This window comes from Nannobrachium achirus, assembly GCF_963921795.1.
Source record: "Nannobrachium achirus genome assembly, chromosome: 17".
NCBI lineage: Eukaryota > Metazoa > Chordata > Actinopteri > Myctophiformes > Myctophidae > Nannobrachium > Nannobrachium achirus.
The window spans coordinates 59,776,869-59,791,400 of record NC_137824.1 but is presented as its reverse complement, the minus strand read 5'-3'; the positions used below and the strand labels follow the sequence as shown (position 1 = coordinate 59,791,400).

Sequence of the window (14,532 nt, the reverse complement as noted above, 5' to 3'; positions counted from 1 at the left end):
CTTTTTAACTGAATCCAAAGAGTACAACATGGAGCAAATAATGTGACGAAGGTCGCATTATTTGCGACTGGAGGTCGCATTATACCCTGAAAAACCTCGTCGCTTGTCTGTCTGACTGTCTGTCTGTACGACTGTACAGGAAGTGATGTCAGTGTGATGTCAGGTACAGGATGTACCTGATGTACATGATGTGATGTCAGTGAGTCACAGTGATGTGGTACAGAATGACTCATATATGGGCATAAAAAGGATGTCACGTGACATCACTTCCTGTACTGACAGTCAGACAAGCTACGAGATCTCTCAGGGTATAAAAGTCCATATATGGTCATTCCCAGAAAAAGAAAAAAACCTTTTATGCCCATACATGGAGATTTCTGATGTCATAAATCCCAGCCCGAAAATGAGAATGTTAGGGTACCCCATTATGCCCATATATGGAGATCCACAGGCATCAAACCAAGGTCCTAACTCACCAAGGCCCTGCTTGGCATTACTAATTAACATACGTTTTTTATGCCCATCTCCATGTATGGGCATAACATATATTGTATGTATGGATACATATTATTATTAATAAAGGATAAAATAAAATAAAAAGTCCATATATGGTCATTCTTAGAAAAAGAAAAAAAAACCTTTTATGCCCATACATGGAGATTTCTGATGTCATAAATCCCAGGCCGAAAATGAGAATGTTAGGGTATGCCCATATATGGAGATCCACAGGCATCAAACCAAGGCCCTAACTCACCAAGGCCCTGCTTGGCATTACTTACGTACGTTTTATGCCCATATATGGAGATTCCTATATTGTCAATATTAAGGACATTATTAAGGATATTATGTTATCAATATTAAGGACATATATGGGCGGCGTGTTCCTCCCTCCGCGTCATCAGCGCCCACACCCTAGGTGGGGTTGGCGATACGGCCTTTCTGTGTGGAGTTTGCAGGTTCTCCCCGTGTCTCCTAGGGTTGATACCCTCACAAAAACATGAACAAACTCCCCCCAGAATGACAACAACTAGAATCGTCAGAGAAATGCTGTGGTTGGCCACATGGCCAAGAATTGGCGTGACCTCGCCCTTTAGGGCGAGGTCGCATGTCACCCTGAGGTTGCATGTCTTACTAGTATAAGAAGTCCTCTGCTTTGCTATAATAGACAGGGAGAACGGAGCAAAAACCTGATTAAAGGGTGTACCAAACTTCTCTCAATTGATTCTTATGTATTTTGACCTGTAGAATCCATTTCTGCAATATACATTTTTATATTGTGCATAATTAATGAGATAATTAGCATATTTTAATTATCTCATTAATTATGCACAATACGACAACATACTTTGCAGAAATGGATTCTACAGGAAGAATTACATTAGGATCAACTGAGAAATCTTTGGTAAACCCTTTTATCAATTTTTGATGAATTTATTCCTTTTCTTTCTGCCCATGTGTCAAATTATTTGTAACATGGGTGGAAATGACAGGACAAACCCTATTTAAAAAATTAGAAAAGGGTTTACCAACATTTTGATTGATACATTGTCGCTGTTGATTCTTCTATTTTGTCCTGTAGAATCCATTTCTGTAATATACATTTTTGTATTGTGCATCATTAATGAGTTAATTAGCATACCGTATTTGACATAATGAGCAGAAATAACAGGAAAACCCTATAACAAATTGATAAAAGGCTTTAACAAACTTTTCTCATTTGATCCTTGTGTATTTGTTCCTGTACAATCCATTTCTGCTATGTACATTTTTGTATTGTGCATATTTAATTAGATAATTTGCATATTTGACACATGGGCTTTAATAATTGTATAATAAATATGCGTATGGATAATTTGGCCAAAATTAGGTCTTTAGGCCACAGAATATTAACATTTGATCAAAATGAATGTATTTTTATATCCAAATAATCGTTTTTTGCGCCCTAGTGGAGGACCCCCGCCACTGCAGAGCACATAAATTGCTGTAACTTGGGCTTTTGTTGGGCAAAAAACATTCCTTGGGCTACAAATGGCCCCAGAAAACGGTGGTTTAGTGATTAAAAGTGATGAGTCATCACTTTTCATCAGTTTTGTGGGCGTTTTCTGGGGACATTTATAGCCCACGGAATGTTTTTAGTGCAAAACAAATGCTTGCAATTAATGGATTCAGCATCATGACAAACCCCTAGTTAGACCCCTCACATCCTACTTAAATACCCAGGGTATTTTCCTCCTGTATAGAAAGTCTATGGGAGACCGACTCTAGCGGCTGATAACATCAATTAAGCTGGGTCTCAGAAAGGGTTATCATACCAAAATATAAACTAGAGACATGTAGGAAGACAAAAATGTCAAAAACGTACGGTCACCTTGGGTCTGTCATTCAATGTTATATGAGATACTTAAATGGTTTCCTGTGGAAATAAGCTTAGTCTTTTCATGGATCTCCTTTTAGTAGACCTTGTACCAGTGAACTGTACCGTCATGAAACTGTACCTTTTCTAGGGGTGTAACGATACATTTTAATAGCGATTCGATACATATCACGATACATGGTTGACGATACGATACATGGACGATATTGGTTCATTCATGGCGATACGATACGATTCGATTCAATGATTTAAAATCGATATAGTAACTATTTAGCAAAGAAATTAATTCTGTGTCAAAGGTGTGGATAGTGCAGGTTTTTAAGGGAAACATGTATTATTATGGATATAAACCTGCACCTTGACATGAACCCAGAGATTACACACATTTATCGATAGACCAGTATAGCTATATGGAAAGGAAAAGTAATGAAACCCCTCCTTTTAATTTTTTCTTCTTAAAAATGCTAAATACAATGCTCAAGTAGGTAGTAACGATACAATCGATTCTTTGTACTGCCGATTCGATACGATACAAAATAAAACGATACGATACGGTTTTAGCTGTTTTCATTTCGATATACTTCGATTTTTTAAGTTAAAAACGATATTTCGATACAGTTACTATATCGTTACACCCCTAACCTTTTCCTATGCAAACTTCTAATAAAGTCTTCAATCAATCAATCAAAAGGTGGTACCAATTTGTGAAGATATCAGAATTGGCCCCAGGCCAAGAGGGTGTGGTAGAGGAGATCTCTGTGAACGTGTGTTGTGTCAAAAGTGCCGACACGAAGAGCCGTCTGTTTTCCAGTGTCCAATTTGTAAAGGCTATATGCACTCCATTGAAGAGCATTTATCTATTTAGATGTATATTTTTTTGTCATTAAAACGTTATTTTTACACAGAAACATAATTTTCGTTGTATAGCTTCAATTAAATGGTTAATCTATATTTTTAATGGGTATATCACAAATTAATCGTTTTTCAATGGCGTTAGGGATACTCTTATTCTGAAGAGATCGAAACCGGAAGCCTTATATTTGCCGACACTAAATTTGCTCACAGAACAGAAGTCAGATCTAACAACACTCGGTGGATGTAGAGATCCAGGGATGAAATCGAAAGTAAAGTAGCGTCAGTTTTATAACCAGTAAACGACAAAGTTTAATAGTATACTCTCCACAGAGGAGCAGGAAGAGACAAGATGGCGGGTCGCTCTGTCTCTCATAGTTTCTTCCAAGTCACTCTGTGGACTCTGAAGTCATGGATGATGGTTTATCTCTACTTGTTATGGATCAACTGTTACGCTGCTGTCACAGGTTGGTAAAGTTTATCTTGTATTACAACATTCATTGTTGTTAACGTTACTTTAGGTTATTAGCTGGGCTCCTTTCAGGACCTCTCCCTCGGCTATGGATGGCTCAGAACCTCACCCTCCACTACAACGTTGGGTGAGGTTCTACGGCGATAATAACGATTTTTGCGACAACGATGTTTTGATGTGCGGTTGTTTTGAGCGACCAGTAGGCCGAGGATAAACCTCCGTGAAGTTGGCACCCCATATGTTGAAAACATAATATGGTGTCATTCTTTAGTGCTGGATTTGTGCTGAATTGTGGCGTACATTTTATAATTTGTGCTGCTATCCTTCCTTATTGAGATATTCTAAGTTATAGTTTCGCTGAGGCTTGCACCCCAAATTTTTGGCTCCAAATTGGGAAAGAATTCTCTCATTCTTTAGTGCTGGATGTGCTCTAATTTGTGCCATTGAAATCATCAATTGTGTGTGTGTGTGTGTGTGTGTGTGTGTGTGTGTGTGTGTGTGTGTGTGTGTGTGTGTGTGTGTGTGTATGTATGTATGTATATATATATATATATATATATATATATATATATATATATTAGTATAGTGTATTTGATCATCTCATTATACATATAATCATTGTTACAGGTGATCAAAAGGAATAGGCTGAAGCTGAAAGCTTGTGAATGCCTATCCTATGTATTCATGAATTAAGACATTGATTAGTTATAAGAGTGTTCAGATTATCATTTTTTTTCATAAAATAAAACAAATAAAAAAAAGATGGAAAAAGAAGAAAAAAGTGAAAAGAATTTAAAAACAAGAATATATATGGAAATAAAGGACTTGATAAGAATACCCATTTCATTCAAGAAACAGAGATATGTTATAAGAGTGTACACGTTTACCGTCGCTCTCTCTCTCTCTCTCTCTCTCTCTCTCTCTCTCTCTCTCTCTATATATATATCTATATCTATATATCTATATATATATATATATATATATATATATATATATATATGTGTGTGTGTGACCTCTCCTGCGTGCTGTCTCACCAAGGACTCAGAGAGTGTGGTTTTATTCAGCACTGGAACATAAAGTTGGGACACACAACCACAGCTCAGACACAGTATTCTTTGGTCACCAGCAGTGTGGGATTCATCTGTACTGACCTTACATTTACAATTGACATTTGATCTTATAGTCGGGGACCCAGTCCCCAAAATGGGAGGGGACCTGTGATTTTCTGCCGTACTTTTTATTTCTATTTTATCTATTAGTTTGGTCATTAAGGTCCACAGAATGAGAGGCCTGCTCTGCCGGAAACATCGCGAAAAAAAGTTATGGCCATTTGTATATTCACTGTCCCATTGACTCCACTAGAAATATTAAAAAAATTAAAAAACATCTGCTTTAATTAGCATGTGAGGGGTCAAATTAGGGGTTCTTCATGATTCTGAATCCATTGCAAGCATTTGTTTTGCATAAAAAACATTGCTTGGGTTACTTTTCGGCAGGCCAAAACTGTGAAAAGTGGAAAAAAAGTGATGACTCATCACTTTTGACTGTTTTGGGGGGTTGATATCTTGCCCAAGGAATGTTTTTCATGCAAAACAAATGCGGGTCCCTGTCTGAGCAGTGAGCATTGAGCTGCAGTGTAGAGACGTGACGTCACGTTTCTGCGCCGAGCCCTGCCATACACGTCCTGTGGGGGAACCCTTTTTGATGTATCACCTAACACGCTGTGCCACTATGGTCAGAGAGCGGCCCGGTGCTACGCTAAAACTCAGGCACCCATTGAATTCTGTGACCATTCAGTGGCGCACAAAATGGCGTCGTGGATTCAAAACACAGACTGTCGTTAGTTTTATCGTCTGTTTTAAGACTTTCTACGCGGATTTCATTTGTGTTAACGTAGGGTAAAGTAGCATGCCTTCACCCATGAACAATGGTGGCGTCTGTGGACTTTTAAAAAAAAAATTTTTTTCGCGAATTATTTATTATTTTAATGTGGACTCCAATGGAGGCAATGCGTCCGTGGGACCCAAGGACACTGACGTGAATGCGTCTCTAGGCAACGTGAATGCGTCAGAGACGCGTGACGCGCACGTAATGACGTCACTGGACCACAATCCAGCTCTTGCCTCCCGCGAGCGCATGCACGAACGAGCCCACGCACAATAATTTCATGGGTTAACACGTAGGTCTATATCCACTTGTCTTCAACCCTAATATCCCCTATTCTGAGGAGGGCTTTAGAAGAGATAGGGCGGTTTTGAACCAACACTACTACCGGTACTCTACTGGAGGGAAGAATCCCAGTAGCCCAGTGGTTCTCAACTTGTGGGTCGGGACCCCCAGTGGGGTCCCCAAATTATTTTTGGGGGGTCGCCATGATTAACTTAATGTGCAACATTGTTTTCTCACTCAACAGTATGCTAAACAAACTAACATAACGTTTAAGTGTATAGAGGGCATCTGCACATTTCTAAAGTGACAATTTAAGGACTTTTTAATAGCTCTAAAATGACAAATTAAACTGTCAACTGTACAAATTGTCAGGTATTAGAGGCAGACATTGTGACAATAGCAGATCTACATGCTCACATGTATCTGCTATTTTCACAGTAGAGCCGTGTTATACAAAATGTTGCCTGAACTCTTATGGGGGGGGGGGCAGTTAAAATATGATTATTTGGGGCGCAGGCTGAAAAGCTTGAGAACCACTGAAGTAGCCTACTGATGAGAGTTTTAAATGTTTGATAAATACACAGTGCTGTCAAACAAGTCTATGGAGCTATCTATGACATCTATTAAGATTTCATTTGCAACATAATTTTGATACAATATGTAGTGGGGGTCCTGCTTCATCTCCCTTAGCTAAGGGGTCCTTGACTTGAAAACATCTTCTTGCCTGCAGTGCCTGCCTGGCAAACAGCCAGTAGCCACAAATCACATTATAAAAATAGAAATGATTGCCCAGGATATTTAATCAGCTGCTATAGTAACAACAACAACAATAATTATTATAATAATTATAATTAATTACAAATATGTTTAAAATGGGACGTTGGTTTGTCTGGAGCCCTGCAGCAGTGTTCACTGTTCAGCCTGTAGGTTAGCTGCACTTGATCAACCATTCCGGGCCAAGGACCGCAGGTAAAAATAAAATAAAATAACCCATAGAAACCTGCGAAAAACATGACGCCCGCGTGGGCATGAGGGTAAAAATTGCCGCAAATTGCAACACTAGATTTTTTTTAATCAGATGAATCTAGGGTTGCAATACCTCCCATAGGCAGCCAATGCATCAAAACAGTTTTTTGTTATCTGATATAGAAACTGACTCATAACATGTCTACGGTGGATTTTTCTGAAACAAACACTTTGCAGATAGAACGAGTAAATTCCAAGCTTTTCATACAGCCGCAATATTGGTGAGTTTGACGTTGTTTAATACAATCAGATAGCAAAACAACCTATTGCCTGGGCTTTAAATTCTGCTACCGCGGTTTCCGTCTTCCACTTACTGACTGTATTGCGGTAATTACCGCATCCCCCACCCCCCCGGCGCCCACCCGTGAGGGGGGAATCCTTTGCACGCCGGGATTTTGTTTTTAAAAAGCTACCGTCATTATATTATCATCATGCTGAATTGGCTGAAGGAAGCTGAGCAACGATACTGAATGGACCTCATCATTATGTTATCTCTTTCTGGCAAAATAAAGGATTCATGATTCATGCGTGGCATTACTATTGTAATCATAGGTCGCAGTTCACTATGAAAACCGGCACATCTTGTCTGTCAGAGGGAGGGTCAGTAAGGCCTCAATGTCGATAACTGACCTGTTGTGATATCACATTGTTATGACCCATATTTGGCAATGCCCATATATGGACGCTCCCAGTCCCAGATGATGCCCTGTTAGGGGAACCACACTAACAGAATCCCTTTTATGCCCATTTATGGAGATCCCTTATGACATCAATATTAAACCCATATCTGAGAATGCCAATATATATTACCGTATATATTGCGTCAGTCTAACCAGTGTGGCTGCCCCGACATGAGTCCCATTGCAAATGAATTCGGTCCTTGTCCCTTGAATGCCGATATATGGAGATCCCCAATGTCATCAATATTAAAGGGATATTTCACTTAAAAAAATTAAAAATAAAACAGAAAAAAAATATATATATACTTTTGGTCATTTTATCGTCTAATCAGGCTTTTATGAACCCCCTGAACCAGGCCTGGAATTTTGTCATTTTAGGGGCAAGGCTACTTTGCCTTTGGTGTTGTCAATTCTTTTTGGGCACAAAGGCTAAGTGTCAGGGCAAGAAGGCCATCAATTAAAATAATGATTTCAAGTCCACGCCAGTCATAATTAATTTAGCTTAAACGTTAAGGAATATTACATTTTTAATTAATGTAATACCTTTCAATTAAATAAATATCAAGCTGTTTATTTCTGTTTTTGCCATGTGCAGTGGTGTTAAGTAACTAAGTACATTTACTTAAGTATTGTACTTAATTGTTTATTGTAATTTTGAGTATTTCCAGAGTACTTCTCCACTACATCTCGGATCCAAATATTGTACTTTTACTCCACTACAAGTATTGAAACCTTTAGTTACCAGTTACTTTGCATACATACATTACAATATTATAAAACATACATGAACCACTTTAGCCCTATTTAGGCCAAGCTTGTAGAGAAAAATAGCTCAAAATGCGTTGCATAGCGACGCATTGTGAGCTTGTAGATCTGCTATTTTCAAACATTTTGTACTTTTACTTTTGGTACTGTAAGTACATTTTGATACCAATACTTGAGGACTTTTACTTGCAACGGGAAGGGAGTATTTCTACATTCACTGCCCATGTGCACGCGTACACGCACACAAGCTCCTTCCTCCCACGGAGTGATCCTTTCTCAACTTGGAATACTTGGAATAATGTACTTTCTGACAGGTCAGCCTCTTGGGGAAAGAATAGCTTTTGGTTCCCTTAGCGCTGCATTTTGGTTGTAGTCCTGAGCTCACCAGCATAGGTTGGATCTTTTTTTGCCACCTGTTTTTTCTTAATCCTTAAAGGGTATATTTTAAGATTCTGAAAAAAATTGATGGGGCACGGTGGCGCAATGGTTAGCGCTTCGCCTCACAGCTAGAAGGTTCTGGGTTTGATTCCCGCTGGGGGACGCTGTGGGCGCTGGCGGCATGTTCCTCCCTCCGAGTCACCAGCGCCCACACCCTAGGTGGGGTTGGTGATAGGGCCTTTCTGTGTGGAGTTTGCATGTTCTCCCCGTGTCTCCTAGGGTAGATACCCTCACAAAAACATGCAGTAATCCTGGTCTCCATAATGCCTCCCCCTGGCCAGCCGGGGTGCCTGATGGAGGGGAAAGGAACTGTCACGATGTGCGAAGGCAGGAGGTTTAGGACCAAATGCAGACAGACAGGAGGAGGTAGTAAGCTCAAGTGCAACAGAGTTTATTATGAAAACTCAACAGGAATCGGCAACAACAGAACACTGTGACATACAACAATGATCTGACAAAGGACTGAACAGACAGGGGAGTATAAATACACAAGACTAACTAGACACAGGTGAAACCAAACATACAATCAACACAGGGATTGGCTGGGGCACAACAAGACACAGGAGGAGAACATAACTAATCAAGGTGAGGTGAGACAAGGCAGGGAAAACAACTACAGGGCAGACAGGAAACACTGGGTACCAAACTACAAAAATAAGGCAAAACCAAAAGCACAACAGTGAAACCAAAATACAAGACCACATACAGAAAGCCAACAAGGCCTAAAGTCCCAAACTCAATATACAAGGGCAACACCTCAAAGTTCAAAAACGAATATGTCCACACTGACAAGAAATAGTGAATAGAAAGTCCAGTGTAATTAGAAGCTCAAATCAAGGATACTTCACTGTTGGACAAGAGAGCTAGGAAACAAGTCATTAAAGTGTAGCCAAAGCTTGCAGTCTTAAAGTGACAGCTGTACATTCAGTGTCCAGTGTATGCGAGGTCTGAATCTGATTATGTGGCATGGCTCCAAGGGACTGCGAGGAGCAGACTGTGTCTTTGCATGTACAGTGTATGATAAAACTGAGAAGGCGTCTGTGTGGCATGGCTCCACGCGGCCACGAAGGACCGCGAGGAGCGAACTGTGACAGGAACTCGTTGGAATAACGTGTTCCTTCCATGTGCTACGTCCAAACCAGGGAAATTGCCACTGTCAGGTGAAAAGAAGCAACTTGGACTCCTCATGCATAGAAGGAAGCATGAGGTCAGTCCGTTGTCTCTCCAGGTGCGGCAGAGGGAGAGCAGAGCCCAGGATTACATAGGCAATTAGCACTGGGTGAAAAAATGGGGTACAAAATTGTGGGATAAAAAATAAATGGGTGTAATAATGGGTGTTTTTAATGAATCTATCATGGTTAAAATGGACACACATTGTGTGTCTATAACATAATACTGTACATCTATTATGTCAGACATCAGTCATATCCATATTTGGGAAAATATTTTGTCCACATTTTGTTCAACTTAAACAACCAACAGCAACTTGAATCACATTTGCAAATGAACTCCGTCCTGTGTGTATTCCTTCCTGCGTGACCTCAAGGACTTACTGGTTATTATAAAACATGTATGCTGCCGCTCGCCTTGCAAGCGAAGTGTTGTTTTGTTTACCTGGAAGTAGGGCTGTCACGATTAGGAATTTCTGGAGACGATTAATTGTCATACAAATAATTGACGATTGACGATTATATTGTCTATTTTTTTTATGCCACTATGATAGGAAAAGCTTTTATAATACACATACTGTTAACATTAATGAAGTGCAATTTCATTGCTTTTTGGACAAAGACATAACTTCTCTGTTCATTTTATTTGTAAACAAACCCTGCAACAGTGCAGGGTTTTAGCCTGATGTAAACATAATTGCACAGGTCAGATAGAACCTTTTGACTCTTTGACTTCAGTCATTAAACAAAGTTAACAGGTCAGGAAAGAAAATCACTTAACACACTTAGTGCATACAGCAGCATTCAAGCTTCTCTTTTTCTCTTAGGCTTTGAAAACAGTAGAAAACATCACAGGGAGGGGACAAGTAAACCATTCTCCTTGGTGTACAGTAACAGTTGTAAAAGTGTAAACTTTAAAATGAGTGCATACAGCAGCAGTCAAGCTTCTCTTGGCCTCTTATGCCTCTTTTTTTATGCCAATATGATAAGCTTTGATAATAATCATACTGTACACCTTAGATTCTAAGGAACTGATGTTCAAAAAGCAATTCAATTGCTCTTTTAAGGCTTAGAAGAGCAATTGAATTGCTTTTTGAACATCAGTTCAGTGGTGTAAAGTAACTATTAAGTACATTTACTTGCAAACTTTAGCCCTATTTATACCGTGGTTATGTGAAAATAGCTCATCTACAAGCTCACAACGCGCCGCGTTGCGATGCAAAAATAGCCGATCTACAAAGCTCACAACGCGTCGCGAGGCGTTGTGAAAATAGCCGACAACTGCAAAAATAGCCAATAACTGAAAATAGCGACAATAGCCGATAGATCACGATCCAACATCTATACTCTAGTCGCCATCTGTGTGATCATCATCATCATCATCATCCCCTCCACGGCAGAATAGCAGCGCTAAGGCATTGACTCCAGTCCTCTGTATTGAAACGAAAGTGAAAGCCTTTTTCTGTATGTATCAAAAGGAATATAGTCCCGGGATGTGTATGGTAGGCCTAGATGTGTCTGTTCCGACCGTCTGGAAAAAGTAATTGATCGGATCAGTTGAAACAAACTTTTTAATCATGTTTAGTTAGCCAGCCAGCCTGCCTGCTGTGTGACTGCAGTCAGTGCAGCCGAGGAGGAGCGGCCGGGGACGCATGGAGGAGATGCATTCAAGAATGCAAGTGTTGACGTGAGGTTTAAGAATGGTTTTATTGTCAAAACACACTACTTTTTTAATTAAATTGGATAATTGACGATAATCGCGAATATGAAAAATAATCACGAATATGACAAATAATCGCGAATAGACGATTATGTATTAATCGTGACTGCCCTACCTGGAAGATGTTTTCTCTGGTCTCTTGTGAACCAGGCAGACATCATTCCAAATGTTTATATTTACAACATGGTATCGTGCAAAAACTGGCTCATCCATGACTATGACATTAGTGTAGTCCGTGAAAGTTTATTGGAAAGTCTTCTCAGATTAAAAAGATACTTATCCCCTGTTTGTTTTTAAAGAAAATAGAACTGTTGTGTTTTTTTGCGACAGTGCCGTCTGGCATGAATGCCGGAAATAGCAGATCTACAATATCTATTAAACCAGTAAGACTCCCTAAATCAGGAGATACGTGACCATCAGGTCGCATGTCAAAATCGGCCTGATGGTGGCGTTAAATGGGACAGATCCATGTTGATGACATGAGTGTAGACATACTAGTCAAGCGGCTAAAAGTCAATTTATTGATAGAATCGTTCACTTTGTGATACAAGCACCAAATTTGGCATGAACGATGCCTAGGACCTACTTGTTCAGAAAAGCAAGTTAGCCACTCAATTAAAAACAAATAGGGTTCCCCAACCCCATTTGACTTTCTAGTTTCTATACAGTAAAATAAAACAAAAAAATAAATCTGCTTCAAATAGCATGTGAGGGGTCAAACTAGGGGTTTTTCATGGTGCAGAATCCATTGTAAGCATCTGTTTTGCACAAAAAAACATTCCTTGGGCTAGAAAGGCCACCACAAAACTATGGTTTAGATATGAGTCATCACTTTTCACCATGGTTTTCACGCTTTTGTGGGGGCCTTTCTAGCCCAAGGAATGTTTTTTGTGCAAAACAAATGCTTGCATTGGATTCAGGCTCATGAAAAACCCCTAGTTTGACCCCTCACTTGCTACTTAAAGTAGATTTATTTTGTTGTATTATTTTACTGTATAGAAAGTCAATGGGACCCCAACCCTATTTGTTTTTAATTGAGTGGCTAACTTGCTTTTTGGAAAAAGTAGGTCCAGAGGAAACTTTGTGCAAAATTTGGTGCTTGTATCACAAAGTGAACAATTATCTCACGTAGAGGCCGGGCTATGTACTGCTTTGCATGATTTTAGGGCAAAATCTGTAGGCGCAATGTCCAAAAATGTGTTTAAAAAAATCGGCCTGAAGCTGGCGCTAAATCTGACAGATCCATGTTGATGACATGAGTGTAGAGTAGACATATTAAATAATAATCTAACAATATTAAATACTGTGGGTTAATAATTAATCACCTCATGCCTTTCGAGAGATGAGAGGGGGACTTGCAATGGCGAGTGTGCTGCAGCAGTGTTGAGCACAGATATAAAAAGCTAGATACCTCCTCCGCCGCTGTAGTTCATTGGTGCGACTGGTAAAACAGGACTGGCGGAAGTGCAGAGCTGTGGAAGGCACTCTGCTGCCCTCTGCTGTGGGAAAGAGGGAGTCCCGCCAGTCCAGGGCCAGTCCCGCATCTGATTGGCCTACCGAGTGTCCTATTCTGTGATGCCCAAGGAAGCTTCCCTCAGAATTCAGGAAGCTTGCCAGTCCTCTTTTACCAACGCACCAGAGCCGAGGAGGCGTCTACCTTTATATGTCTATGGTGTTGAGGATTCCTCTGTCTGTCCGTGTCTGACCGGTGCAAACATGTGCTACGTGGCTTGGAGCGGCAGGCGGTCCTCACTCCAAGCTGTTTTAAAACCTGCTTGCTCGCGCTCAATAAAAAATTGCCCCGCTCCGCTCACAATCTCTGTATATAGCCTATATTTCTTTGGGGGGATAAACGAATAAAATAAACCACGTTCAGGACCCTGATGCCGCAGTATGCGTTACATAACCGCGTTATTGCGGTTACGGTGCCCAACCCTACTTCATACAGGCACCGACACGTACCAACCTTACTTCATACAGGCACCGACGCGTAGTGAAGGTGTCTAATCACCCAGAAGGGATTTATTTCTCCAGCAATTATCCTGCTTATTAAACAGCTACTTAATGATTTCATATTTATTTTTTTTAAGATTTGTTTTTGGGCTTTTATGCCTTTATTTGATAGGATACAGTAGACTGACAGGAAATGGGGAGAGGGAAGAGGAAAGACGGCAAAGGTCGTCCAGATCGGGAATCGAACCGGCGACGCCAGCAGGCATCATAGCCTTGTATGTGGTATGCACCTTGACCACTAGGCCAGCGGGCGCCCCATGAATTCATAAATTGACTCCTTCCTTCCTTCCTTACGGTAATGAATGTACCGTAAGAATGACTTTAGTGTAGTAGATATCACTAAACTAAAGTCATTCTGTTTTGTTTTCAGGACAACCTCAGGTGATCGGGCCTTCTCAGCCCGTGCTGGCCAAAGAGGGAGATGATGCCATCCTTCCATGTCACATTGATCCACCTGTCAACATGACGGAGAAGACGGTGGAGTGGACCAGACCTGACCTAAGTACCACCAGTCCTGGCCAGAAGCCAGTATATGTGCACCTTCTCCAAGATGGACGTGAAGAGCACAAGTATACCAACCCATTGTACAAACAGAGGACATTCCTGTTTCATGAAGAGTTGTCTCATGGTAACATCTCACTGAAGCTGATCAGGGTGAAGCTCTCAGACAATGGGACCTACAGGTGTACTGCAACAACCCCGGACATTCCACCCCTGCACAGCAGCAGTTTGATCCATCTCCGTGTTGGTAAGATTTAATGTTCATAACATGGATGGGGAACCAGAAAGCTGTCATTTACCCTTCATCCTCCATCCAATATAGAGCTGTTTAAAGTATAAACACCATGAAATTT

At 40.4% G+C, this 14,532-nt stretch overlaps 1 protein-coding gene across 2 annotated transcripts in view; it reads left to right on the top strand.

Annotated features, from left to right (window-relative positions):
• The first annotated feature begins 3,559 nt into the window (after positions 1 to 3,559).
• LOC308302124 (butyrophilin subfamily 1 member A1-like) overlaps positions 3,560 to 14,532 on the top strand; it is a 37,466-nt gene continuing 26,493 nt past the window's right edge. For both annotated transcript variants that reach the window (XM_080746331.1, XM_080746330.1), the window contains exons 1-2: positions 3,560 to 3,693; positions 14,049 to 14,426. In XM_080746331.1, the coding sequence (XP_080602457.1) occupies positions 3,579 to 3,693; positions 14,049 to 14,426 (493 nt within the window). In that variant the 5' untranslated portion in view covers positions 3,560 to 3,578. The remainder of the gene's footprint in view (positions 3,694 to 14,048; positions 14,427 to 14,532) is intronic.